This window comes from Calypte anna, chromosome 11 (assembly GCF_003957555.1).
Source record: "Calypte anna isolate BGI_N300 chromosome 11, bCalAnn1_v1.p, whole genome shotgun sequence".
NCBI classification, from domain to species: domain Eukaryota; kingdom Metazoa; phylum Chordata; class Aves; order Apodiformes; family Trochilidae; genus Calypte; species Calypte anna.
The window spans coordinates 17,866,968-17,894,944 of record NC_044257.1 but is presented as its reverse complement, the minus strand read 5'-3'; the positions used below and the strand labels follow the sequence as shown (position 1 = coordinate 17,894,944).

The 27,977-nt window shown below is 59.5% G+C and overlaps 1 protein-coding gene across 1 annotated transcript in view; it reads left to right on the top strand.

Annotated features, from left to right (window-relative positions):
• The first annotated feature begins 352 nt into the window (after nucleotides 1-352).
• LOC115598957 overlaps nucleotides 353-27,977 on the top strand; it is a 55,939-nt gene continuing 28,314 nt past the window's right edge. The window contains exon 1 of the mRNA XM_030458016.1: nucleotides 353-1,747. Within this exon, the coding sequence (XP_030313876.1) occupies nucleotides 761-1,747 (987 nt within the window). The 5' untranslated portion in view covers nucleotides 353-760. The remainder of the gene's footprint in view (nucleotides 1,748-27,977) is intronic.

Sequence of the window (27,977 nt, the reverse complement as noted above, 5' to 3'; positions counted from 1 at the left end):
CGGAGCCCGAGCCGTTTCGGCGGAAGGTTGTGCCTTGGTCTGCGCCGTTTGCCGCTGTTTCCTGGGCGAGCAGTGGGACTCCTTCGAGCGCAGCCGCACGCCGGTGGAGAAGCGCATGTACTGGCTCAAACGGCCCCATCAGTGCGAGGGGGCAGCGGGGGGGGGAGCCGGGTTGAGGCGGGGGGCGACGGGCTGGGACCCCACCGAGCCACCGCGCCGCCCCGCCGGCCGGGAGGAGGAGGAGGAGGAGGAGGAGGAGGAAGAGGAGGAGGAAGAGGAAGAGGAAGAAGAGCCGGCAGCCGGCTCCGAGCTCTCTGAGCTCTCCGACGCCGAAGCCCTTTCGGAAGCCGAAGGGGTGGGCGGCGCGGCGAGGACCCCCCCGGCGGCGGTGGGGAAGAGGGGCCCGGCCTGCTGCTCCTCGGAGGACAGCGAGATCAACATCACCAGCGAGGAAGAGGAGGAGGAGGAAGGCAGCGAACGGCCCGCTTGGGCATCGGGCACCTCCTGGGCGTCGGGTACCACCTGGGCATCGGGCACCTCTTGGGCATCGGGCACCACCTGGGCACCGGGCAGCGCCTGCTACATCTGTGGCAGCCTCTTGTCACCCAGCACCCAGCACCGGGTCCACGTGCAGAAGCAGGAGAAGACCTCCTCGGCACCTTTCTTCCCTTTCCTCTGGCTGCACAGCCCCCCGCCGGGTGCCCAGCCCCTCTCGCCCACCGGCAGCACCCTGGTGTGTCCCTGCTGCTTCTCCTCCCTCATGCAGCAGTGGCAAAGCTTCGAGTTGGCCAACGTCCCCGTGCTCCAGAGGCTCTACGTGGTGCCCCTCAACGCCGGGGCCGTGACCGCCAAGGGCCGGCGAGGGATGAAGGAGGATGAGGGGGGCACCCCGCTGGCACCCGAGGCTTGTTACCTCTGTGGGGAGGAGTGTGGCAAGGAGGCCAGGCCGGTGGCTGCCAAGATCACCAACGGCAACGCCAAGAGCACCATGCACTTCCCCTTCCTCAGCCTCCTGCCCTGCCCGCCCGGTGCCAAGGGGCTGAACAAGCACTGGGAGGTCAGCAGCTGCCGCAAGTGCTTCGGGGTCTTGCAGGACCTGTGGGCCATGTACAGGGCCTGCCACAACGAGGAGCTCATCACCTCGGTGCAGAGCTTCCTGGGGAGGTATCACCAGGTCTTCTCCGCCGGCGAGCCCGGCGGCTTGGCCGGTCACCCCGCCATCAAGCCCGGTGCCACCTCCGTCTGCTACATCTGCGGGGCCGAGCTGGGAGCAGGCAAAGAATTTCAGCTCAACGTCAACCCTCCGGGACGATTTGGGGAGAAGGAACCCTTTTTCCCCTTCCTGACCGTCTACCCTCCGGCCCCACGGGCCAGGCCGGCCGATTCCACCGGCTTGGTGGCCACTTGTGTCCTCTGCTACCACGACCTGCTGGGGCAGTGGCTGCAGCACGAGGGCAGGAACTCCCACCACCCCAGCAGCGCTTGGTCCCGCCAGTACAAAGTGGAGACCTTCGTCTGCTTCTTCTGCCGGCAGGAGAAGAAGAGATGCCTTGGATTAAAAGCCGTTCAAGTGGCCAGGCTCCCTGTCTTCCTCTACACCCTCCGCGTGGCCAACAGCTTGCTGGTGGATGATGGGAAGCACCTGACCATCGGTGCCTGTGCCGAGTGTGGGGCCGTGGTCCTGGCTGGCAAGAGCATGACCCCAGCGGAGCTGCTGGCAGCAGCACCCCCAGCTCTCCTCCCCAAGGTAAGGCTGTTGGCCCGGACCCCATCCCTCCCCTCCCGGCGTTTTCCCAGCTCTGGCATCGAGGAGGAGAAGGAGGAGGTGGAGCGATGACATAGATGGATGCTCTCCTTTTGGGGCTGGTCCCTGGGGGCGAAGGCTAATGGATGGGGTGCCTTTAGCAATGAACTTGTGGAGCTGTCAAGCTGCGATGGAAGAGATAAAAAAAATCCTTCCAAGAGGTAGGGAGAGCCAAGACCTGGCCTGTCGCAGGAGTGTGTGTCTGGGGGTGTTGGCGCCTGCCTGCTCGCTCGCAGCCCTGGGAGGAGGAGGAGATCCTCATCCCTCGGGATGGCTGGCAAGGATGGGCAGAGGGGCTGGAGGGGTGGGAGGGAGGTGTGCCCGGCTGCTGCACCACCCTCAAGAAGTTCCAAGGAGCCCGTGGCCTCCACCAACTTCCCAAGTCATCCCCAGTTCCTTAAGGTGCCTTAATCAAAGGGTTTCCCCTCACCCTCCCTGTGTGGAAGGCTCAGGGCTGGGTGTCCCCACCTGGTTATCCTGGAGCAAGGGACCCCCAGGCAGTGTCCCCCCACACTTTCAGCCCCCTGAGCTGCCCTCATGGGTGTCATCACCTGGGTGCTGCTGGTTTCCTGGGCTGCTCTTTTCTGCACCTCCCAGGGGGGTTATGCAGGGGAGCATCACCTAGAAAGCAGTGTGGGGTACCCTCCCCCCAAATTCCCAGCTCGCAGGAGCCTGCTGGAGAGCTGCTGCTTTCTATCTGCAAACCAGGCCCCAGGCTGGGCTCTGTAAAATGCCAGCATCCAAAATCCCCCCATTGGTTTTCAAAGCCTTTTGGGCTCTGCTCACAGCCAGAACCCTGCGGCTCTCCCAAGCACTGGCATTTTCTTTAGAAATGGAAACCAGCCCTTGTGAGACAAGCACTCCTTTGCTCTTCCTCCACCCTCACCCCCCCTCTCTCTCTCCCTGCCTTGGCTTCTTACAAATAGACTCTTCCCTTCAGCTACCCCAGCTCCTGAGCTGGGAGGGGGATGCTGCTTGGAAAGCCACCAGGCAGGTACCGGAGCGTTGGCACGTGTGGCACTGGCACGGAGAGAGCCAGGATGGTGCTGGAGCTTGGCCCTGGTGATGGGAATCCTCCAGAAGCTGTTGCTTTCGGGTGGATTCCCCCAAGCTCTGGGTGGTCCCAACATCATCTCGGGTCATTTCTGGATGCAGTTGATTGATTTCCATGGATATCTGCTCCCAGCCAACGCAGCTTCCCGTGGCTCGGAGGTGGTGGGGACTTTAGGGGTGTTGGGGGAGGTGTGGGGCTGTGATGCCCCTGCTGTCTTGCTGTCTGTCCTCCCGGTCTGTTGGCATTGGCAAGGTGCTGGTGGCATCCAGCCCGTGCTGGCTGGTGGCCACGGAGGGCTGGGGAGGCATGTGAGATCCCACAGTGCTGACCCGGGGGTGATGCTCCAGCAGAGCCCAGGTGGGACCAACACCCAGATGTCCCCAGGGGGATTTCACTCCTCTGTCCCATCAGTGTCCTCAGGCAATGTCACATTATGGCCAGCAAGTCTGTCCCAGCCGGGATGCCAGCCTTGGGTGGTGCTTCCCATGGGGTTTGTTAGTGCTGCTGTTTCTCAGGTGCCTCAATCCTCATCCCCCATGGCCCCAACCCCAAATTCCCACTTGGGCTCCTGCCTGCAGCCCTGGCTCTGACCCGAGCAGCTCTGAAAAGCTTTTGTGTGGGGCTATGAAAGGCAGAGGGGGAGGAGGAGGAGGACACAGAGGGTGTCCCGGGCAGGGATGCTATTCAGTTCCTTCTTTTTTTTTCCCCTGGTTTGCTAATGAGCAAATTAAGGGGCTGCTGCAAGGGGCAGGAGGCAAGGCAAGGCTGCCTGGGAAAGGTTCTGCCACGTCCTGGTGGTGGCCAGAAGGTTCTTCCTCTTGCCTTTTCTCTCCCCATCTCCACACACTTCTCACCAGGCTGAGACCTCCCAGACACCAAGGTTATTTCAGGCATGGCTTAGTGCCTGGCTAACCCAACTGTCCACTTAAAAGTGACCCTGGACAAGCCTGTCACCCTTGTGTGACACCCAGGTCCCTCTTCAGGTGGGACCAGGCAAGAAGCCATGAGCTGAGGGGTTGAAACCATCTCCACTTTGCAACTCCATGATGGTTTTGTGTGCTTTTCCATCCCCCCCTGAAGGTTGAGACCCCCCTGGATGTAGAGCTGGTGCTTTGCTGGCTGATGCTGGTGGCTCAAAGTTTGAGGTGAAAAGGCATAAAATGCCCCAGCTGGGGGTCAGGACCTATCTGTAACACCTTGGGGGTGCTAACGGGGGAAGTGGTTAATTAATTGAGGCTCATCAGGAGGGAGGAGGCTCTGATATTTTGGGGAGGGGGTGATGCTCAGTGGAGGTGTGGTGGTGCTTGCTGCAGGTAAGCTCGGAGGGCAGAGGGACTGCTGGAGGTGTTGGCTTGTGTGGGGTGGCTTTGGGTTCTCTCACCAAGGAAAAAAATGACAATGCTGAGCTTTGGTAAGGTCCTTGGTCCCCTCCAGGGCACGGTGGATGTGTGCCCTGAGGAGGCATTGCAAGGGGAACCTGTAGAGATGTGGGCACCCATGGGTGCAGGGCTCTTGAGTGGTGATGTCTCCTCTCCTGATGGAGAGAAACTTTCTGTGCATTCCCTGGGGTGCTGGGGGCCAGGTGGCTGCTGCCAGCAGAGCAAGTGTTGATTTCTTGGAATCACCCCTAAACCACCCAGGCTTGGCCAGGCTCCAGGGGTGACACTGACCCTGCCTGCTGACCTGGTCTCTAACCGGGCCAAGCACTGTATGGTTGGTGTTCCCAGCTCCTGGACTGCCCATGCTCAACCCAGCTGGGGTTTTCTCTGCCTGCTCCCATCCTGTCTCTCTGACAGCCCTGGGAAAAACTTCCCTGCTCTTTCCAGTTCTTCCCATCCTCTCCGGCCACCTCTTTCTCTGAAGTTCCGTGCGCTCCCTTGGTTTTATTCCCCATGCCTGCACCTTTCTGCGGATACATTGGAGTTTGTGGGAAGCTCTCAAACCCCAACCCCTGCCCCCCAAATCTGCTCGTGTTTCCTTTGGGTGCTGCACTGTGCTGTGCCAAGTTTGCAGCTGGTGCCCATCCTGCTGCTTGGCTGAGCCCAGAACTTGCTGTCGTGTCCTCAGAGTTTCTGAACATTTCTTGGTGGGTTCCATGTCCTGTCCCTGCTTTCTGGAGGACACCTGGGTCTTGCTGCATGGAGCTGGGTCTGCTGGGACCCAGTTGGCTGCAGTTATTGCTGGGCAGGGATATTGTTAGCTCAGCTGGGGGTTTGGCCCCTTTTTTTCTTTTTTTTTCAGGTGAGGAGCTCCAAAGGTCACACCACTGTTTGCAAATCACCCTGGTGAGCTTACAGCTGTTGGGGGGTGTTTTCTTTTTGCCTTTTGGCAAAAGTGGTTTTTTTTTTTTTGGCAGGGGGTGGGAAACAACACCAAGTTCTCCTGTTCTGGACTAAACCTTGTCCTGCTGAAGCTGAGCAGCAGCAGGAACGTGTGGATGCCAGGAAAGCAAAGGTGGTGACTCCTGACCCCCTTGCATGGGGCTGTATTTCTGATGAGGGTATGGACAGTTTGGGTGTATCACAGCAGGAGAAATAAGAACCTGTGCAGGAAGACTCCCAGGTTGTGGCCAGGCAGGCAGGATCTCCGGCTTGGTTTGCATCTTTGATTAGTTTGGAAGCAAACCAGAAAAAACCTTCTGGTGGTGGTTTGGGTGGTTGGACCAAGGTGGTGACTCCTCCATGCATCTTCAGGCTTTATGTCCAGGCTTTGGAGGGCTGGCCTAAGCTGTGTGGGCCTCTGCCCATCCTTAAACATAAAGGAAGAGCAAAGCTGGTCTCATTCATCCTCATTTTTTAAGGCTTTCAGCTTAAGGTTTGCTTTGGTGGTAATAACGCTGCTTTTGCACCAATTTTCGCCCCTGAAAGTCTCACAGACAGAGGGAAAAATCAATCCCAAGTATTTTAACCCAACTTTCCCTGGGCTGACCTATTTTGTGTGCAGCATGTGTCTGCTTGGAGGTGTTTTTAGCCGGGTTCACTCTGCCCTTCAGCAGAGCAGCTTCCCCTGCAGCCCCGGCTGCCGCCGCCGCCGATCCCCATCCCGGCACGGAGCTGGCCATATAATCGTGATATGACATCATGTCCCGAGGCACAGCCTCCCGTGGGATCGTGTTCCCAGATGGCAAACCAAGAAATGACACCAGGGAAATGTCTGCCCCTTGCTTTTTCCTTCCCTTGAGGTCAGGGTGGCTTTGCTATGTCCCTTCCATCCCTCCTCATCCTTCCCTGGCACTCACCTTGGTTCCAGGTCACCCCCTTGGCTGGTGGCTTGGCACCCCCAAAGGTCTCCAACTGGGGGGTTTGTGTCCTTCAGCTGCAATGGGTTGAGGGGGGGGGAAAGGGGCTTTTTTTTTTTTTTTTTTTTTGCTTTGGCTGGGCTGACCTTGCTGTACCAGCTGTCCAAAAATACCAGGGCTCCCGTGCTGCTGCCAGCCGCTGTGTCCTCCAGCTCTTCTGCTGACTCTACAGCTCACCAGCTGGTTGCTATATATTTATTTTTTATGACCCCCACCTCCTCTCCATTCCGTCTCCTTCTCCCTGCCTTTCCCATAAGCAGCAGCACAGGACTGGCAGCTCTAGGGCTGCCTTTTTTTTTTTGTCCAGGCACCTGCTAAAAACCTTGGCCTGAAATGTGTGCTGCCCAGGAACCTCTCTGCCTGCACCCCCCCCCAGAAAGAAAAAAAGGGAAGGGAACCAGCTCTGCTCTGCTCCCCTGCAGTGAAAATGATTTTTTCAGCCACTGGAGCACCTTGCTGCAGGCTCCCCTGGTGTGAAGCTGAGCTGGGAGATGGGGCAGAAGGACAGACAGATGTTTTATCCAGAGGCTTGACCTTTCTCAGCTAGCCGGGAAGCACGGTCGCCAAGGGCAACCCCGGGATGCTCTTTGGCTGCTCCCCAGCCAGGAGGAGCCTCCCAGCAGTGTGGGGGCCTGCTTGCACCCTGCCAACACCAGGACCTGGCTGTGCACCATCCCGAGCCCCCCAGTGTGCCAGGTCCTGTGCTAGCACCCCCGTTATCCTGCTTCTTGGTGGCTGCAGAGAGGATGCTGGAGCCTGGTTCTGTTCCCTGGGCTGCAGGGGGGTTCTGTTCCCTGGGCTGCCAGAACCCAGTGTCAGAGCTTGGTTCTATTCCATGTGCCCCAGGGGGGATGCCAGAACCCCTGGAGTGGGGCCGGCCTGGATTCCCTGGCAGCTCCGGGTCGGTTCTGGGCCAGCAGCTGCTCTGGGTCGGTGCCGGGTGGGTGAACAACCCCGGGCAGCTGTCTGGGCTGAGCTGGGCTGTTTTTCCCTCCTCAGATCTTAAGTAGCAACGTGAGATGGAGAGGGGGTTGAGTTTTGGCTGTGCTGGCAGCAGGAGGACATCCCTGGGGGTGCACTTCGCAGAAGTCACTGCTTCTCCCTTTTTTATTTATTTTTTTTCCTTATTTTTCCTTCCTCCCTTCCATCATGGTGCAAGTGCTGCTGGGCTTTAGGAGCTCTCAGGAGGCTGAAGTCATCTGTTTACCCTGGGAGCTGGTGTGCTGGCACCAGCCCTGGCTTTTTCCTTCCCCAGCCTGCTGGCTGGTGGCAGAGGTGCCTGTGCCAAGGCTGCCCTGACCCCCTCCCCCTGAAAAATGGAGCTGGGGGGTGGGTGGAGGGGTTTTTTGGGTGCCTCTCTACCAGCCCTGGTGCTGGGTGGAGCCATTTCTGGGTGGCAGGATTTCCCCAGGGGTTATTTGGGGTCACCTCTTCCCCATGGCTTCAGGGCAGAGCTGGCCAGGGCACCACCCATCCCAGTACTCCCAGTACCCGTGGAGAGCCTGGTGGTGCTGTGGCTGGTGGGGGTGCCAAGTTTTGGGTCTTGCAGGGGCTGGGTGGCTCTCTTCCCAGCTCCTGGTGAATTTTTGGCTACTTTTGGTGCAGAGAGCAAACCAAAGCTGGGACCCAGCTGAGGATGGGAGGGAAGCTCCAAGGGGAGATATTGGGGGTAGGGGTGACCCCACAAGCCAGGAGCATCCCCCTCCTTTGTGGTGGGGAGCACAGTGGTGGGCTCCACACAGGGAGGATGCCAGGGGTTGTCTGTGACATCCCTGAAGGCTGTGTCCCCAACACCTGCTGCTTGTAGGGTTGGGGACATCGTGGGGACATCTCACCCCTTTGAGCCCCAGCTGGGGCTGCTTGCTTGTTTTTTATCCTTCCCCTGGGACAGCTGGCAGCTCCGAGGGGCCACCAGCAGCCACCTCTGTCCCCAGGGAGCAGGGCACTGCGGTCTCTGGCAGGGACACGGGGAACTGGGGACATTGTGGTGACAGCCAAGGCGTCAGCCTCTGGCTGGGTGCTTTGCAAGCCGCAGCTGGGTGGAAGGAGAGACCCAGGGAGGGACAGACAGACAGACAGAGACAGACAGACAGCTGCGCCAGGCATCTCAGGGGGCCGGGTGTGGGGTGAGCAGCAAATTGCCACTGTCCCCTCCCATCTGCTTGCAGCATGTTTCTGGAAGCAGAGTTGGCCGGGAAGCTTTTCATCGGGTGCTGATCAAGTGTGAGTGATTTCAGTGATTACCCCAGCCAGGAATAAATATATAGATACGTGTGTGTGTGTGTGTGTGTGTGTCTCCCACCCTCCCTCCTTGTCTTCACTGCTCAAACAGCTGCATTTTCCTCCCTCCTTGGAGCTGGCAGCAGCGTGAGTTATCCCAAAGGGAAAACACGGCCCCTTCCCTCTGCCCAAGAGTTACCCCTGCCAAGGGCAACCCAGCCTCAGCTCTAAGGGATGGGTGGCACCCTGGGGGGGCTCAGGGTGCCTCTGGTGTTCCCAAGGTGGGCTCCAGAGGGGGTTTAAGACCTCTCCTGCCTGCAGACAAAGTCCAGATGCCCTGGCTGTAGCGTCTCAGGAGGGGGGGATGGATTTGCTCCTGCAGTCTTCTGTTTTTGGTCCAGAACATCTGCACTGTAACTGGGAAATCTGGGCTTTCTCCTGCTTCTCAGCCAGGTCCTGTCAGTCCTTTCCTCTTCCAAAAAGGGCTTTGGTGGTTGGTTTGGTTTGGGTTTGTTGTGTTTTGTTTTGTTTTTTTTCCCTTTCCCTCCGTTGCTTGTTCCATGGAACCTGCTCCCTGCTGTGCATCCTGTTGGGATTTGACTCCATCCATGCAGCTGCTGCAAAGCTGGGGTGGCTTTTTTGGGGGGGAACACCCCTCAGCCAGCTGGTTGGGGACACAGATGCCCCCATGAGCTGACTTTACCCAAGGTGGGTGACACAGGGATGCAGTGGGGTCAGCACTTTGTTCCAGCTGCTTCTCCCTTGCTGATCCTTCATCCTCTCCAGCTTGATCTTGCATCCCCAGAACCTGGCAGGATGCTTGGGAATGTAAAACCCCATGGGTGCCCAAGAGCTGGCACTGGGAAGGGTGCAGGGCTGTGGCAGGATGGGACCATCCTGGTCCCAAATTATCCCCTGTTATTTCCAGCAGTGAGCAGCTTCCTCACTGCTACTTCCACAGTGCCACGGGGACCTTAAATAATGTGTTGCCCCAAGTTCTGCAGCCCCTGAGGAGGAATAAATCCTGTTGTGTCTCTCCATCTCCATGCATGGACAACCCTTGCTATCAGCAACCTCAGCTGCTGGGGTCTGCTGAGCCCAAACCCTGCTCCATCCTTTATTGTACCCTCTTCTCCTTCCTCTCCCCTGTTTCCTTCTCACTTTGTCCCTTTGCTGTGTGTCCCTTCCTACCTCACTGCCCTGTTTCTGACCCCAGAGCAAAAGGAAGAGCTCTGGGGCAAGGAGGACAAAGCCTGGGTGATGACAGCAGAGGTTTGAGTCCAGCTGAAGGAACAGACCAGGCTGATCCAGGGGCATCTGAGGCCATGGGTATGGTGGGTTCCATCTCCCTCGGGGGTCCCCACGTGCCAGGGCAGCACAGGGTGAGCTGGGCTCTTGCAGCACCCAAAGAGACAGCAGAGACGGTGATGCCACCCATCTTCTCCTGGCAATTTGGGGACCTTGGGGCAAGTGGTTGATCTTATTCCCCTTGGTTCTCTGCTCCTGGAGGAGGGGTGGGGGGAGCACCCTTGGACAGGGTGGTTTTGGGTGGACTTGAAGGCCAGCACCCTGCCTGGAGGAACCATCCAGGCAGCACAGCTCACGGGTGGGCACCCACAGCCACTCGGGGGACGTGTGCCCAATGTCCCCATCCTGGGGACAGCTGCGTGGCACTGGCCTCCCAGCTGCTATTTCTGAGCACTCCGTGGCCTCTGTGCCGTGGTCACCAGCGCTGGGGCGGGCTGGGTCCTGCTGCCCTTTTCCCTCTCAATCCCTCAGAACCTGTGGGATGAGGAATCCCCCTTCCCCAGCAGGGGCAGAAACCGAGGACCTCTTGGGATCTCCCTCCCAGCCCTCTTTTCCTCCCCTTTCAACCCGCCCCGGGGCTGCGTTTGGTGGGCGGCTGTAAAAATAGCGCTGGGTTTGAGTTGGGAGGGTGGTGGGGAAGGGCTGGGAGAGAGGAGGGGAGGGGGGGGAGGTCCGGTTTCTCCCTTTCCTGGAGGAATTAGGGAGGCCACATGCTGCCAGGAGTGTTTGGCTGGTAGAGGCAAGCGGAGGCTCCGAGGAGGCGAGCAGGCGTCCGCACAGATGGAAATTTGATCACCCACGGCTCAACAGATTGTTTGATTTATTTTAAAATCAAGCAGATGGCTGCAACAGGAGTTTGTTTAAGTTCAGCTCCGAGCTGGGCCAACGGCCAGGATACTCGGGGAGGGAAGGAGAGAGGGGGGAAAAGGGGGGGGGAGTAGGCGTGCCAAAAAAATGTTCAATGACTTTGGTCATCACCCACCTCTCCTCCCCTCTCCCTTGCTCCGCCGCACCCCCACCCCCCTCCTCTTATCGCATCCTCGCCTTCATCTCTTGGCTCTTGCATCTTGCTTTGTCTCTCCCTGGCGGGCTTGTCCTCCTCTTTTCCTCCCCAAATCGCTCAGGAGGGTTTAACTCTTCCCCATCCATCCCCTTTGCCCTCGTTGTCATTTATGGGGAAAGGGGGGGGGGGGGGAGAGCCCACCCAGTTAGGAGAGGCAGCAGCCCCTTCCTTGGGCTCCCTCCTCATCTCCTTCTTCTCTAGGCCTCACTTTTTGGGGTAAATGGAGCAATTGGGTGCTCAAAGGACCACCCTGACCCTTTGGAGGTCCTTCAGTGGTGGGGAGGGGGGTTTGATGGGTCCTGGTGTCACCTGGGGCTGAGGTCCTGGCAGTGTGGGATGCTGTTGGGTGGGGGAATGTTGAATGCTCAGCCTGGGTTCCTCATCTTGGGGTGTGAGGGGTGACCTGGGGATGGAGAAGAGGCCCTGATGCTGAATGTGGTGGCTTTGGACATGGTTCTGGCCCGGCCTGGTGGAAAGCAGCCTGGGATGTGCTCAAATGTTGTAAAGAGGATGGGTGAAGCTTTGAATAGTTCCATGGGGGAGGTTTTGGTCACCCCAGGGTGACACTTGAGTCCCCAGCACAAGTGGCTGTGTCCCCTCACCCTGCCAAGGGACACCTGGGCTGCTCTCCCTCACCAGACCTTCTGCATCTCCTGGGATGAGCAAGTGGGATGTTCTGGGAGCAGTGGGGCAGTTCTGGGAGCTTGCTCTGGCTCCTGGGTGGCTTCAGGATGCCCCTTTGCCCCCCTGTGTTCCCCTGGCACTGTGACCCTCTGACTGGGAGTTTCCACCTTGGGGAATTGCCCCTCATCCCATTTCTAGGAGCAGGACAAGCCCCGGGAAGGTGGGATGAGGCCATTCCCTGGTGTCCCAGCCCTCTGGCCAGTGGGGCTGGGGGCTGGGGGAGAGGTGCTGGGGCTGGAAGGGGTTAAGGCAGGCGAAGGAAAACAAAAGTGCTGCAGGGCCTGGGTGGCTGACAAGCCAAACAACTGTTTTTGACTCACTGTTGCTGCCTTGCCAAGTGCAATTGCTTCCACATTCCCATCCCCTGGCTGGAGGGGCGCGGGGAGATGTTGGCTTCTCCTGGTCTGGAGGAGAAGGGAGATGCTGGGGGGGGTGGCAGGGGGGGTGGCAGTGGGAAGGGCTCGCTCCACACAGCTTTTTCTCAGCTCTTTTTTAGTCCCCTCCCTGCTGGGAGGCAGGGGGTGATGCTACCAGGGTCACTCATGCCAGCTCCTGGTGGAGCATCCCTTCCCCCAAGCCCCAAAGGTGGGAGGAGGGGGGGCTGCCCTCCCTTCTCTTGCTCTTTATCTGCAGGGATTGTCCTAAAAGGCAGCTCCTTCCCTTCCAGGGGGATGCTGAAGGGTTTTGGGGAGGTGTGAGCATCTCTTTTCCCCCTCTCCAGCTCCTCAACTCCCTTTCCCATGGCAGCCAGAGCTGGACCCCCCTCTCCCTATCCTCCACATCCCTTTTGCAAGGATGGAGAGTGACCCCATTGCAACTCCACCTGGGGACAAGAAAGTGGGGGGTTTGTGTGGGGCCGGGCCCCACACTGTGCCTGGCTGAGGCAGTGAGCCTCATACTGGGGGGGGGGAAATCTGCCAGCAGGGTTTTGGGGGGGTGTGATGCTAATAAAATCCCCAGGCCTCCAAGTGCTGGTGCCGTTGTGTTGCAGACAGCAAGAAATAAGCCCTTAGAGAAGAGGCTTGGTAGTAACAGGGAAGATTTGAGCGACTTGGGGTCGTTGCTTTGTGGAGTTAATTATCTTCTGAGTCTGTTGGTTTTTTGTTGGGTTTTTTTTTGGGTTTTTTTGTTCCTTGGGATTATTTCTTGGCAAATGAGGCGTTGTTTTAGAGCACTGAGCTTTGCTCCCCTCTGAACTCCTGGCTGCTAAGTGGTATGTAGGAGATCCTGGTCTTAAAAGAAAATTTAAAAAACCCAACAAAACTAAACACCCTTAAAAAAAAAGCCCTTTCCCTCCCCTCCAGCTGCTTTTGCAGTGCAAATATAGGGTTTGGGGCAGCTCAGGAAGATTGTGTGTGTATTCCTGGAGATGTTTTCTCAGGGGACCTGGAGCAGCAGCCTCCCTGACACAGCAGATCCCTGCCAGGTGGTGCTGGGATGGAGGGAACGTGGTGCTTCCCTTCCCCAGGAGCATCAAGGGGGATGCAGAGGTCCCCTGAGAGCAACATCAGGGGGGGCACCTGATCCCTACAGGGCTGTTTGAACCCCCCATACCCCAAAATCCATCTTGGATTGGATAAACCCCAGCTTTTAGGAAGGGGTGAGGGCCTGTGGGTGCTGTGGGAGCCGGGATGCTGTGCAGGGGATCCTGTCAGCTCAGCTGCAGGGATAAAGCCCGTTCCCAGATGGGAAGGAAAGCAAACACACAAATCCACACCTGGTGTGCCCTTGGAGCCGTTCCTGCGGGATGTGACACTTGGGAGCCACTCCTCCTGCTCCTGCTGCTGGTGTCTGCTTAATCTCAGCCTTGCGGGGCCGAAACCCTGGGGGGGGGGGGAACGGAGACAGAAGCAGCTTTTGGGCTTTGCAGGGTGGGGGCTGGCAGCGAGGGAGGTCGGGAAGAACATCCCTTCCCTCCCCTCCCTCCTTAGTGCTGCAGGAAGGACTAGCAGAGCATCCTGAAATATCCCGCACACGCTGGGGATGCGGGAAAGGCAGCTCACCCGGCTCTATCCCGGTCTATTCCCAGCGGGATAGACACATTATCCATCCCCCCCCGGCTGGGATAGACACATTATCCATCATCCTCGCACCTTGTTCGCCTACCCCCTCCCCGACCATCACCCTGGCATCGCGTCACTCCCCCCCCTTTCCCTCCCAGGGAGCCCTCCTGGTGCTTCCCAACCCCAAATGGGAAAGGATGCTCTCGCTAGGCACCTCCTCAGCTCCTGATCCAGGCAGGAGAAGGCAATTAGGGGCCGGGAGCCCCTTGGGGAGGCAGCAGATGGGGCGAGGCGAGGCGCCGGGGGGCTGGGGAGCAGCGGCGGAGGGTCGGGGGAGCAGCGGGCTCGGCCTCCTAATGTGTTTGCAAATCCTCACCAGCTGAGGGGATTAAAGCCGGCATCTGGCTCGCTTTATAATATTAAAACAAAGGGAGTTGTAGGCGCCATGATCGGGGGCAGGCGAGGGAGGGAGGGAGGGGAGAGAAGAGGCGGGGGGGCCCCTCGGCTCTGCTTGCTGTGTTGGGAAAAGCTGCAGGGTTTTCCCCCCCCACCTCCCTCCTCCTCCTCCTTCCCCTCAACGCTTCCCAGGAGTTTTTATCCCCAGGGAATAACGCAACCCAGCGGGAGTGTCCTCACCCCACCAAGTGCCAATTTCCAAGCTCCACACCCCAGTTTGCAGCTGGGGGAGGACTGGGGGGGGGGACAGGAGCCAACACCCCCCCCAAACCCCCACAACATCAGCTCCCCGGCATGAAGGGGAGTGTTGGGGATGCCGGAGGTGGGTGTAGTGTGGGAGCTGGGTTTTTTTTTTAATTTTTCTAGTTCTTTGGTGGTTTTTTTTTTTTTTGTTTTTTTTTTTTTTTTTGGTTTGTTTTTTTTTTTTTTTTTGGGGGGGGGGGAGGAGGGTTTAGCTCTGCTTTTTTCCACCCCGTTGCGCCTCTCTAGAAGCGGCAAGAATTCAGGAAGCCGGCGCTCGGCGAGTGCCAAGTCAGGCTGTACCGCAGCCAAGCCCCTGCTTGTTTTCTCGTCTTGCTGGAGCCAGTAAGTGACCTTATTAGCTTAGGGGGCAGCTGCCTTATTAACACACATCTGGCGGCGAGGAGGCCGCATAGTCCCTATATTGTCTCCCTGCCTGCTCCTAACCCGGCGGTACCTCGCTACGGGGGGGGTGGGTGGGTGTGGGTTTGCCCCGTGGTTTCTCCTCCCAGGTGGGTCTGCTCTGCTCCCTCCATCCATATAAACCCCGGGGTTTTTATGCCGGGAGGGGTAGGATTAGGCAGATGGGGTTTAGCTGATAATTTAAGATTATAATCTGTGTGAGGTTTATAACCTGAGGGGGGGGGAAAGTGTGGGAGCTGCAGTCCCATGGGTGTTACCCCTTCTCCAACCTTTTCTTTCTTCAGGGGCAGGTTTTGCTCTTTTTTTCTTTTTGGGGGTGCAGCATCAGCCCCTCGGGAGGAGGGATTGCACTCAGGGGCTGGACCACCCATGCAGCATCCCTGCCAGCAGCCAGGGTGGGCATTGGGATTTCCCTCCTGCCTGTGACTGGGATCAAAGTTGGAGCATCCCCACAGCCAGGAGGGGGATTTGGAAGCTGGTTTTCGAGGGGGTGCGAGCCCAGAGGTTCCTGCTCAGCCAGGAGTTTTTTTTTTTTCACCCACCAGATTGCCCCGGGCTCTGCATCCCACCCAGGACCTGCTTGCAGGGCCACCGCCAGCCCGGCACCGCCGTGCTTCCTCTCCCCGATTTAAAGTTAGATCCAAACCGAGGTGTGTGTGTATAGGAGGGGGGGGGATGCGCTGCATATCCCCCCCCCTCCCCGGTGCTGCACATCCCAGGGGATCCAGGGTGCTGGGCGCCTGCCCTGGGCTCTGCCGTGCAGGGATGCCCTTTGTCCTTCTTGGCGTGTGGGGGGAACTCGGCAGCTCTTGGCTTCTCCCTCCTGTTTTGGAAATTCAAAACATTTACAGGGCGGCCCACTCGCACCCTGCCTGCCACGGAGCGAGGCACTTGGCTGACTCCTCTGCTTTCCTTGGCTGCTGCTCCCTCGCGTTCACGCTCGGGGGGGAGGGAAGGGAAAGGAGGGGGGGGGCGGGCTTTTCTCCACCCCCTCCCCTTTATTTTATTTTTTTTTTAGCTGGCAAAAAGGGCCCTGTCAGCCTGCAGGGAAGGCCATCGAGGGGGACAAGAGGCAGAGCCCAGGGGGAGCGTGGCAGTGCCACTTGGCCTCTGGTGTTTGACCTTGCTCTCCGCTGGGAAGGGCGGCTGGTGCGGGCAGGAGAAGCAGCAGCCCTGCCTTGCACCAGCGCTAATGAGCTCTGCCTGAGCAGAAGGATTAATTAGCTGCTGGGAAAGGGAGGGCATCCTGCTGCCCTGCCTCCGGTGCCGCTGGGTGCAGCAGCAGAGCCTGGCACGGCTCAGTGCCCAGGGCTGCGGCACCGCCGGCCTTGGGGAGCTCGGGGCTGCCGGGAGGATGCTCCAAAAAGGAGCTGAGGTTCTTCCCGGAGCAAACATCTTGGGTCAGGCAAGGAGAGGAAATCCCTGAACGAGCCAGAGCCACGCTGGGAAGCCACGGGAGCCACTGCTCGCCTGGGCTTCTGCCCTCATTTTTTCTATTTTTTAATTTTTTTTTTTTCCAGAGGTGGTCTCTTTGCTCCGTGGTTGTTCCTGGGTTGCTATGGTCCCCCCTCCCCCCCGGGAACGGATGCTGAGGTTGGTAGGAGTGTTTAAATACATCTCATGGGGTCTAAAATGACCCTAGGGGGGACAAAGTGGCAGCTGGCCTGGAGCTGGGCATGAGCAGGAGGCTCAGCCCTGCCCCCAGTTCTGCTGTGGCCAAAACTGGGGCCCAAGGATGCTTGAGACTTGGGGACTGTCACGGGGACCCCAGACCTGACTTGGGGGGGTTGGCATCGCGTTTAGTTTGGGGTTTATTTGTCATTTTTTTTGTTTTTGTTTGGGGGGGGAGGGGGCATGGGGTGCTGTGTACCCCATCCTCCTGCCAGGTGAGGATGTGGTACCCCTGTCCCCTCTGAGAACCGGGCACTGGGGGGAAGGAGGGACACACACAAGACACCGGGAGGATGATGGGGCCCTGGAGGGCTGAGCAGAGACATCATGTCGAGGCCGGGAAGGTCGTGAGGACGCGGAGCTTGAACTTGAATGAGATGGTAATTGCGCCGTGCCTAATTACAGGGAGAGAGCAAATCACTCCGGTGCTTCATAAAGTGTCTGACACGAAATAACGAGGATAATTAGCAATCAGACGGGAAGCTGCTACCTCCCTGCTCGCCTTGCCGCCCCCCGAAAACCCTGGGGAGCCCCCTCCTCTTATGTCCCCCCCCTCCTGGCGTGTCCCCCCCCCGCCCCTCCCGCCGCCATGCATCTGTCACCACTCAGGATGGTTCCATTGCTTTCCTGCCCCCCCGGGTGGCTTATCTGCTCTGCAAGGTCACCTATGCATGGGCGAGGTGGCCTTGTCCCCTTGGGGGGGGCTGAGGGGGGGTTTTGGTGGCCGTGCCAAGCGTCCCCGCACATGTGCGCGTTGCGCGGTGCTGCTGCGCGGTGCGGGCAATGCATTAATGCTGCCTGACGCTAGAGCGCACCAGAAGCATGTCGTGACATCCTCCTGGGGACACGAAGCTCCCCGATAGGGCCACCTGCCCACCGCCACCCTGGGGTGACACCCACTGGGGCCCCCCCGGTGGTCTCAGGGGACATCGTTCGCCGGAGGGGGGGGATTGATGCTGCCTAATTGCACCCAGAGCTTCACCCCCCCCGAGGTGTCCCCCAAAACACCTTTGTCCTCCTGTCCCGACCTAGATCTCCCGCAGGGGACCGGGAGGGGGGGGATGAGGGGGAGCTGGCTCCTGGTGACTGCAGTTTTTAATGATGTTGGAGTTGGTTTGGGGAGCCCTCACCCTTCGGGCAGGGTTGTGCCATGCTGGGGGGTTGGTCCCAAACCTTCTGTGTCCCCTCCCTGGCGTGGGGGGAGGCTGGAGGAGAACACCCTCAGGGAAGCAGGACCCCAAACAGCCTCCAGCCCCCTCCCTAGCCCTGCCAGTGGGACCACATCCCCCCCCCAATCACTCTGCTATGAGATCTGTCCCCTCCTGCTACCCCGGGATGACTTTGGGTGACAGGCACCTCCCTCCTAAAGGGACCTTCCAGCCCACAGGGTGCCTGGATGCTTTGGTGGCTTCACTCTTCCTCCTTCTCTCCCTGGAGGTCCTGCAGCCACCTCCCCCTTGTCCCCAGCCACCACACCCCCCTGGGGACACTTTGCTCCTCCCTGGAAGCCCACAGGGGATCCCAGACCCAGTTTTGCCTTGGTCCCAGGTCCCACCACCACTGGGGTTGCTGGTGGCATGGCAGGGATAAGTGTGGGTGCCCTGGAGCAGGGTCACCCTTCCCACTTTGCCCCCCCTGTGTGCACGGTCTCCTCCTCTTGTGTGTGGGTTTGTGGTTTGCGTTTTTTTTTTTTCTTTTTCCTTTTTTTTTTTTTTCCTTTTTTTTTTATCCCCCCTTCTTTGAGCAGCTGTTCTCTAATAAGCTGTTAATGATGATACAGTAAGTAGGAGAGGAGAGTCCTGCGGGAGCTGCCACGATTTGTGTAATTGGTCTCAGAGGAGACAAAAGTATCTAATATTTACATGCCGGTATTAGTCCCCTGGGAGCAGTGTCTGGGCTGGCAGGGGGAAGGCAGCTCCCAGCCTCAACCTGTCTGCTCCCAAGCTGATGGAGCCTCAGATCTTTCTGAGATGGAAACTGTGCTGCCAGTGGGGAGGGGGAGCAGCTTGGCAGGGGAGGGTGGGGGTCCCTGTGCCACGCTGCACGAATGGGGCACCCCCCACCCCCCCTGGGGATGGCTGAGCATCCCTGGAGCTTGGCACCCATCTGGTTTTGGGGAGCAGTGGGGTTTGGCTCTGAGGATGCTCTGAGTGCCTTGAGGCTCCTCAGGGAGGGGTTTGGCCCCCGGCCCAGAAGGTGCAAAGGGCTCACAAGGTGCAAAGAAGGCTCCTAAACTATCCAGGGGGTGCTTGGAGCTGGGGTGCTGGCAGTTTGGGCACCAGGCCCCCCCTGTCCTGTGCCCCAGGGGGTAGGGTGGCTCAGCCAGGTGTGTCAGGAGCTGTGCTGGAGCAGGTTGGATGGCAGGGCTGGCGTCTGGGTGAGCCATGGGGCTGGGGGGGTTACTGGGAGCCCTGCCTGCAGCATTCCTGCCTGCAGCATTCCTGCCTGCAGCCAGGGAGGCCTTAATGGCAGGGGAAACTGAGGCACGGAAAGGGCTGATGAGCAGCCTGCTCCTCTCCCTCCTGGCAGCTCTGACCCTGTTGGGGTCTTGTCCTGAACCCCCAGATCATGGGTCTTGGCACCCCTTTGCATGGACGGGGTGCCCACTGGGGCTTTCTCAGTGTGTCCCCAAGGTTTTGGGGCTGTCCCCTCTTACTGGGGGGTATGGGTTTGTCTCAGGGTCGCTGCTACTGGGACAAACTGTGTGGCATTCTGGGGACATCTTTGCTCCAGTGCCCGTGTTCCTGCACCGCCAAACCTGCCAGCAGCCCCCCCGGGGAGAGATGCCAGTGGGAGGGAGCTGGCTGCATCCTTATTCCCTGCCCAGAGAAGATTTGGGGGGGGGGATTATGGGGGTGCTGCAGTACCCCAACCCACCACCCATTGCACGCTGAGGCTCTGCAGGGAGGGTCCCAGCACTGTGCTATGCCCCCTTCAACCCTACAGGATTGCATCCCCCCTTGCCCCCCCTTTTTTCCACCCAGATTCCCACTTCCCCATTGCCGTGGCAACCTCCAGCATGGCAACGTCAGAGCCTTCTGCAAGGGATGTGCCCTCCCCAGCCCTGGGGTGTCCCTCCCCTCCGGGGTTTTTTTTGGGGGGGTGGGGGTGAGCTGGTGTGGGTGGCCGTGTTTGGGGGGTGGGGGGGGTTTGTAGGGTGCCAGGGCCTCGCTGTTTGCCCTGAGCTGCCGAGCTGCCCACAGAATCAAAGGCAGCAGTGTTTTGCAACAGCTTGAAAGGAAGAGTGGGCTGGTTTGCTTTGGAGGCTGCTGGCCTCATCCTGCCCACTGGGGCTGGGCTGGGCACTGCTGGGGCCTGGCAGCTGTTCCTGGGGTTATCTGGGGGCTCCAGGGTTTGGAGGGAGGGGGGGGATTTGTGGTGGGAAATGTTTGGGGGGTGGAGGTCGCTGAGGCCTGCAGAGCTCGTGGCAGGGCTGAGTCCTGGGGCTGCGTGCCAGTGGTGAAGCCACGAGGAGATGTTGGCTCCCATCCATCCTGTTCATCCCTCCCTCCCTCCCTCCATCCATCCATCCATCCATCCATCCCTCTAGCCAGCTCTCCCATCTTTTTTTTTTCTTTTTTTTCTTTTTTTTTTCCCCTTTTTTTTTGTTGTCCTTTCCATTCCTGCTCTGGGATGCTCCAACCTCTCAATTCCTGGCTTCCTTCCAGCCTTTTCCCACCCTCCCTAGTCCCAAGCTCCAACACTGCCTCTGATGCCACCTCCCAAGTGCTGGGAGCAGCTGCTCAAATACATCCCAGAGCTGAAGGGAGGGGGGAGAGGAGGGGAGTAGGACCTGGCCCCCTGACCTCCTGGAGAAACCAGGACTGCTGTCCCCAAGTCCCCTGCCTTGCACGGGGCTGGGCAGGATGAAAGGGCTTGAATATTTGCAAAGGATGCACAGGGGCCTCATCCTGCAGGCTCAGCACCCTTTGGCAGTGCCCCTGGGGAGCAGAGCAGCATCCCCTCGGTGATTGGGGTGGTTTTGGACTCTGATGGCTTGGAGAGGGGTGATGTGTGTGTGTGTTCATTGCCCCCCCACCCCCCTCCCCTGCCCCTGCTGTGTGTGTATTTGAGGGAGGAGGACCACCCCCCTACCTCCTTCCCTCCCTCCCTCCCTCCCACCTTATCTGTTCAATCTGCTAAGCAGGGGAATGGTGCAGCCGCCATCTGTGAGCCTGCCAATAATGGGATTAACTCTTTCCACGGGCTGAGGAGCCTGACAGCCTTTCTGGCACCCCCTTTCTAAGGGTACCCCCCCCCCCTTTCCATTGATTCCTGCCGGAGTGGTGATGTCCCGGGATCACAAGGCTCGACCCAATCCCTCCCCATACAGGTTTGAGCCACCAGCACAGACTGGCTGCCCACCCTTCTGCCTCAGTTTCCCCTTCCTGCCTCAGTTTCCCTTCCTCCCATGTGCTTTTGAGCATCGCAGAGGTCTCTGTTCCCTTCCGGGGGGGGGGATGCTGAGCCGTGCCTCCATCCACCGAATCCCTGCATGGGATCCCACTCCTCGAGGGGTTGGGAAGCAGTGATGCCGCCCCCCCCGGGGATGCTGGGGCAGAGGTAGGACCCCACGGGAGGCGGACTGGGGCCGCCCCCACCCCCCTCCCCACCCCTGCACCTTCAGCTCTGTTTTCCAGGGAGGGAGGGGGGAGTTGTCGCCCCCCGCTAATCCTCTTAGGCTCTGGGGGTCTGGCTGCGCTGCCCCCCGGAGCAGCTGCCGAGGTTGGCTCCGACCCCTGCCCATCCTCCCCTCCCAACAGGTGCCCCCCCGACCTCCTCCCTCCCCATGGGCCCCCTCCCCGTCGGGCCTGAGTGAGAGGGAAGGGGAGGAGAAGGGGGGGGGAGGGTGTCCCCCCGCAGCAGGCAGCCCCCTCCCCCCGAGGCCGGCCCGGGAGCGCTCATTAATTATCTAATCTTCCCTTTATGTTTAATTTACAGCCCCGCGCGGCTCTGGCCATATGCTGCTTTTGTTGTGTCTGGCTCTTTGTTGTGGCAGGCAGCGGGGGCTGGCGAGGACCCCCCCCCTTTTTTTTTTTTTTTTTTTTTTACTCCAACCACCCCCCCCTTCCCCTTTTTTTTTTTTTTTTTTTTTTTCCTCTCCCTCCTTTGATCCCCCCCAACACCACCCTCCAGTCACCCCCGCGGCACGGTGGCGAGCCCCGGGGAGGGGGGTAAGTGCTTTTTTGCTCGGTTATTAATTACCCTGACCCCCCTCCCTCTTTGCCCCACCTTCACTGCGTGTGTGTGTGTGTGTGTGTCCCACACCTTTTTTTTTTTTATTTTATTTTTCCAACCCCTTTCCCCCCTCCCTCACCCCCCCCCCCCGCCTCCTCTTGCCGGCGGCTCGGGGATTTGATCGTGCGTGTTCCGCCGCGTCGCCTCCTCCCGCTCGCAGCCGCCGGGGTCACCGCTCCTGCCCGCACCCGCTACCGCTGCCCGCAGGTAGGTGCAGGGCAGGCAGCTGCCTCTACTTTCCGCCCCCCCCCTCCGCAAACCCCCCCTCTCCTCAACCCTGCTTGGGATAAGGGGGGGAACCGCGCCAACCCTGGCTTTGCTGGAGAGGGGGATCCTTGTTGGGAGGGGGGGGAGGATGTAAACCCCCCCACACACACACACAGTGGATTTGTGTGCTCCCCCCCTCCCCAAAGCTGCGATGTGTTTTGGGGTTTTTTTTTGGGGGGGTTACATCTTTTACACCACCCCCCTACCTGAATTGTGTGACCTCCACAAGCTGTGAGGTGGGGGGGTATTCTTGCTTGGGGGGGTGTGTGAAGGATAAGGATGTATCCCCCCCCCCACGTGTGTGCCCTCCACTAGCTGCTGTGGGGGGGTCCTTCTGGGGGGGGAGGATGGAGGATGCACCCCCCATCCAGATGTGTGTGACCCCCCCCCAGGCTGCCAGGTGGAGGTTGCTGAGCTGGGGGGGGAACGGGGTGCCTCTGCTCCGGGGGGATGTGGGTGAATACATGGAGTGGGGAACCCCCCACCAACCCCCCCGTGGGTATCCGGGGTTGGGGGGTGCTTTGTATAACTTGCTGCAAACTTTGCAGAGTTTTTAATTATTTTTTTTTTAAACCCAAAGTAGTCAAATGGCCTTTTTGCACCCCAACAGGGCCCTGCGTGGGGTGGGGGTTTTTTGGGGGGAAACATCAGCACTTGGAGGGGAGGAGGGGGACGAAGGACTTGGGTCCATGTGGCTGCTGTCCCCCTGGCAGTGTAAGGTCTGTTTGGGGGTGATGGGGGGTAAATCCCTCCCCCTGTCCCCCTGGGTGCTGAGTTGGAGCTGTCCCCCTGTTAAGGGATGCTGGTGGCCCTGGGAGCATCCCTGTTCTTGTCCCCAAGTCAGAGGATGCCAAGCCCCCTCCCCAGGGCTTGGGGCAGGGTGCTCAGGGGGGGCTGTGGCCTTGCTGTCTGTCCGTCTGTCTGTCCCCATCTCCGAGAGCCAGCGCCAGGGGAGAGTGGGCTATGGGAGCCGTGGGCAAGTGGCCTGGCAAAGGCAGTTGCCAAGCCAAGGGCTTGCCTTGGCCACAGCCATCATGTGCCAGGCCAAGTGCTGGGCTGGTGACAGCGTGTGGCCACACAGAAGGTCACCGTGACCACCACCGAGGTGGCCCTGGCCAGGGTGTCCTGGCTCCAGTGGTGGCTTCTGGAGCCACGAGGTGGTGGTGGGGGCTGGCCCTGGGGGCCACCGAGCCACTTGCCCCCTTTTTCATGCTAACCAGTGGCACACATCTGGCTGTGGGGGTCTCAGGGGAACCCCTCAGCCTTGGCAAGGGGTGCAGAGGTCCTGGGTAGGGGGACAGAACTGGCACAGCATCTGCAGGTGACATCCCTGCCGTGGAGAAAGGAGCAGGGTGGACACCACCCTTGTCACATAGGGCTGGCTGTCCCCATGCAGCCCCCACCCCATGACACCTTGGTGGTCGGGCTGGCCCTTTTTTTTTTTTTTTTTTTTGGGGGGGGGCGGGGGATTATTTTCTGCCTGGCAGGTGTGGGAAGCAGAGGAAGGTGGGAGTAGCAATGCCACTGCAGGGGTTGGTGGCAGGTGGCTGCTGCCACTGTCCCCATACAAAGCCCCCCCCCCCCCTTGCCAAACTCTGCACTATGTCAGCTTCCCAAGAAGCAGCCAAAAAACCAGAGCTGGGCTCCCCCTCTGGCTGCCCAACCCCTTGGCATCCCCACCAGCCCTGGGGAAACTGAGGCAGCAGGGCAGGCAGTGGCTCACCCCAGGGAGCCAAGGTTTGGGGAGAGAAACCCAGATTTTTGGCAGGCGTTGCAGGCTCACTGCCATCCTGCACCCTGGCTTTTCTTGCAGGGTGACCCCCTGGGGACCTCTGTGGCTCTGTCCCTGCAGGTGACACCCCCACCCTGGGGCTGGTGAAAGGCCTGATTGTTGGTGTGTCTGTGCGTGTCCCCCCCAATCCCAGGGGGTGGCTGTGTCCCTGGCGCTGTGTGTGGGCAGGGGGTTGGCCTTGGCCCCCTGCCTGCTCTCCGTGCCCTTTGCCAGAGGCAGCTGCTTGTGGGCACGGCTTGGCAGGACCCACTGTGCTCCCCTGGTTACTGCTGCCATGGCTGTCGTGAGTTTGCAGTTCTCAGCCCAGCAGGTGGGGGTTTTTTTGTGGTTTTTTTTTCCTTTTTTTTTTTTTTTTTTTTTTTGGTGAGGGAGGATGAGCCTGGAGCTGGTTCTCCCCGCTGAAAAGTCCCTCTGGAGAGGTGCCCAGCAGCTTCATCCCTGCACAAGTGATGCATCAGCTCTTGAAAGCCCCTAATTTTCCAGCCCTGTGCAGGAAGGGGGGGGTTGTTCTTCCCCCCTCTTTCCCCGGTGCACTTGGGGCACCCAACCGTCTCTCCCAGGGGGTTCCTGGGCACCCCACAGAGCACGTAGGGTGGTGGGATCCCCTTTTCCAGACTCGGTTTCCCCCCAGTGCTGCCTTGCATCCCTCCCAGCTGGCTTGTCAGCTAATGATGCAGCTTATTCCGATGGCTTTTTAAGTGCTTAATGGCGCGCGGGGCTAATGATGCAGCTCCCTCTTTTCCTGCCTCCCGGAGAGATGGATGGGTGCTGGGGTTTAGCTCTGCCCGAACCTGCCAGGATGGGGACAGGGACAAAAAAGAGCCCAGGCTGATGCCCCCACCGAGCCGGGGGCTCTGAGCAGGCGTCCGCCTGCCTGCCTGCTCCTCCCTCCCTCCCTCTTTCCCTCTCTCCTTCCCTCCTCCACCCGGCTGCTCCGAGCAGTAATGTCACCGTAAACGATATTTATCACGAGGTGATAAAAATCTATTTCCAGCGACCTCTTGGAAATGGCCCTCGTAAAAAGCAGGCAGCAGACGGAGGCAGGAGGCAGACAGTAGGGAAGGGGGGGGGGGGGAATGAACGGGCAGGGAAATGGCTGTAATCAGCCTCTGAGCAGGCTGAGCCAGCCCTGCCATTCCCAATCCTGGGAAATCGATGGACTCTGGAAAGCTGAGGGCTGCCCGGGCATGGCTGGGTGAATTTTGGGGGCATCCCAGGGTTTTTGAGCATCTTGAGATGCAGCAGCCAGGCCGGGAAGAGAGGACTATCCTGGGATGCAGTATCCTGGTTGGGAAAAGAGGACCAGAGTGATGCTTGTGTTGAAGTGAGAAGGATGGGGGGGGGCCTTTAGGTGCCATAGCTGCATCCCAAAGTGACACCTTGAGGGACCAACTCAGGTGCTCTGCCAGGTCCAGGATGGGATGCTGAGCTAGCCAGCTTTCCTTCTGTCTTCAGAGCTGTAGGAATGACCCCCACACACACACAGGTAGGAACTGCTGGGTCACCCTTTGCCCCCTGTATCCTGGGGGGCTGCTTGATCCCCCCTGCTCCATCTCCATGCCTTGGGTGCTGGTTGGTGGGTGCTGATTCAGCCATCTCCCTCCCCAGCACTAATTACTCAGCCTCTCACAGAGTCCTGGCTATAAATTCTCCAGGTTGGGAGGCAGAAAGCTTCCTTGGCTCCTTTCCCTCCTGACCTGAGCAGGGACCTGTAACCTGGTGTCATCCATCAGGGTGCTGAGTCAGCAGGTGGGTGCTTCATCTCTATCCCCCCACCTTTGGGGTGCACTGTCCCCCCCTCCAGCATCCCTCCTCCCTGCTGAGCCATACCTGGCATCTCTCCTGCCCCTGGGTGACACTCAGGATAGCTCTGTCCCCACCATCCCTGGGGACAGCCTGGGTGACCCCAGATCTCTGCTGCTGGCCTGGGGACTTCACCAAGTTGGGAGGCGGGGGGGGCAAGGTCACCTAGGCCACCTCTGTGGGGTTGGGCCCTAAAAATGGGGACAGGGAAAGGTCCCATATGGGAAGATTGGTCCAGGCTGCAAGGTCTAATCTCCTGTCTTGATGAAGAGACTTGTAATCACTTGAAGTAATTAAGCAGGAGGGGTGGTGGTTGGATCACCCCAAGCACTTGGATGTCCTCAGGGGGGGACACAGGAGCCAATGCGGAAGGGGTGGCCAGTGGTGCAGCTCCCACGTGTGTCCTCATGCCAGGAGGGGACAGCGGGGAGGCTGGGGACATCCAGACACTGAAATAGGCTGCCCAGAGAGGTGGTTGGGTCACCATCCCTGGATGTGTTTACGGGTCAGTTAGATGTGGTGTGGGAGTATGGTTTAGGGGAGAACTTTGTAGAGTAAGAATGATGGTTGGACTCGATGATCCCAAGGGTCTTTTCCCACCTGAAAGATCCCACGATTCTCTCTACCTTGGCTACCACTGTGCATCCCCCTCCAAAAAAAAAAAGAAAACCAAAAAAAATCCCCTCTGGAGGGACACGGTGAAGCTGGAAGGGACTTGACACTTGGTGCCCAGGGGCACGCAGTGACAGGGCCAAGTGTGTGCTGCAGGTATTATCCTGCATTAAAATTTCCCTTTGCAGATGGTGTGTGATTAATCTGAGGCTTAAGGAAGTGCCAGCCCTGGTGGGAAGTCTGTCTTTAGATGGCAGGAGGGAGCTGAGAACCGGCGCTAAGCTGCCCGGCTGGATGGAGAAGGGGTGGGGGGGTGGAACACACACTCCCCACCCACCCCACTGAGGCTTTAATGCCACCACCTCACAAACGGGTCACCCCCCACGCCTGGGATTGCCCCCCCTGAATGGGATGGGGTCCCCTTGCCTGACTGTTCCTCCCTCCCTGCCTCAGTTTACCCCTGAGCGCGCCGTGGGTGTGGGAATGCGCCGAAAATATGATCTGTGGTGGGGCAGGTGGGGTTTTCCAGAGTGAAAAGTCCCTTAAGGGTAGTGTCAGGTATTTAGGGTGGTGGGGTGAGGGGACGGTGGCTGCAGCCTGCCCGGTTACAGTTTGTCTCAGTATGGAATGGTATTTTTTGAGCTGTTTACTCTGGAGCGTAGTGATGGTGGTGAAGGCTCTGTGCTGAGCAGCTCTGGGGAAAGTTTTGTGGATTTGGGAGAGCTGGTTGTTCCCTGTGGGGCCACTGCCCCTTGCAGTGCCAGGAGAGGAGGGGCTGGCTGCCACCAGCATGGATGGGATGCTTGCATCCTCCCCTGCCTCAGTTTCCCTGCTCGGTAAGGACTGGCAGATAGAAGCAAGGGCTCTGTGCTGTGCCGGGGACTGCGCTGGCCCCGAGCAGGCTGCGGGTCTCATCCTGCCAGGGATGGCGAGCGTGGGGGGCTCTTGGTGTGGAAATGGGGCAACACGGGACCCAGCAACCCCCGGACAGCGCGGTGGAAGTGCCACCATCCCTTGGGGACCTCGTGCATCACCACCAGCCGTGGCTCGTCCCACAGCCCGGGGAAACTGAGGCACGGGGCAGGGGGGAAACGCGATGTGGCCGGGGCTGCCGAAGCAGCTGCCGCTGCTTCCACCCCGGGCGCTGGAGGAAAGCCGGGAGCGAGCGGCTGCCTGCCCCTATCCCACCCCCTTCCCTCCCCCCCGCCCCCAGCACTTCCCTCCCCTTTCCTCGCCTCCCCCTCCATCACCTCCCCGTTTGCTTGGCGAACAAATGTCTGTTCTTGCAAAAAAAAGAAGTGACAGGGGTCGGCGCAGCGCTTTCCACATGACCTGCCCGGGAACAGAGGACGTCTTTGTTAATCCAGCGAGCTGTCAGTTCAGCCTCTTCACAAAAGGCATAAACCACTTATTGCTGCTCTCACCCCTGACCCCAGATCCGCCTGCGCGCCCTCCATTGTGCCTGTCTCGAGGAAGCTGGCAAACAATTTGCAGCTCCAGGCATCCCCCCCCCCCTCCTCCTCCTTCTCCTCCTCCTCCTCCATCTCCATCTCCACCTCCCCCCCCCTCCCTTCCCAGTCCCCGCCGGCGGCTGCTCACGGGGGCCGCTTCTTCTCACCCCTCCGGCACAGGGAGCCTCTGCGGGGGAACCCCCACCCCCCCCCATCACCACCAAACCCCCTCCCTCTCCCCCCCCCACAAGCCCGGCTGCATCTGCGCGCCCGCTGCCTCGCCTGGCAGCTGCTGCGAGGGGATGGGGCTGCCACAAAGGGACGGGGGGGCTGGCAGCAGGACCACCTCCCTCCATCCCTCTCTCTTCCTTCGTCCCTCCCTCCCTCTCCCCCTCATCCTTCTCCTCCTCATCCCTGTCCCCCCCATCCATCTGCCCCCCCATCCATCTCCCCCATCCTTCTTCCCCCATCCGTCTCACCTCTATCTCTCCCCCCCATCCCTCTTCCCCCCATCCCTCTCCCCCCATCCCTCTTCCCCCCCATCCCTCTTCCCCCCCATCCCTCTTCCCCCCCATCCCTCTTCCCCCCAT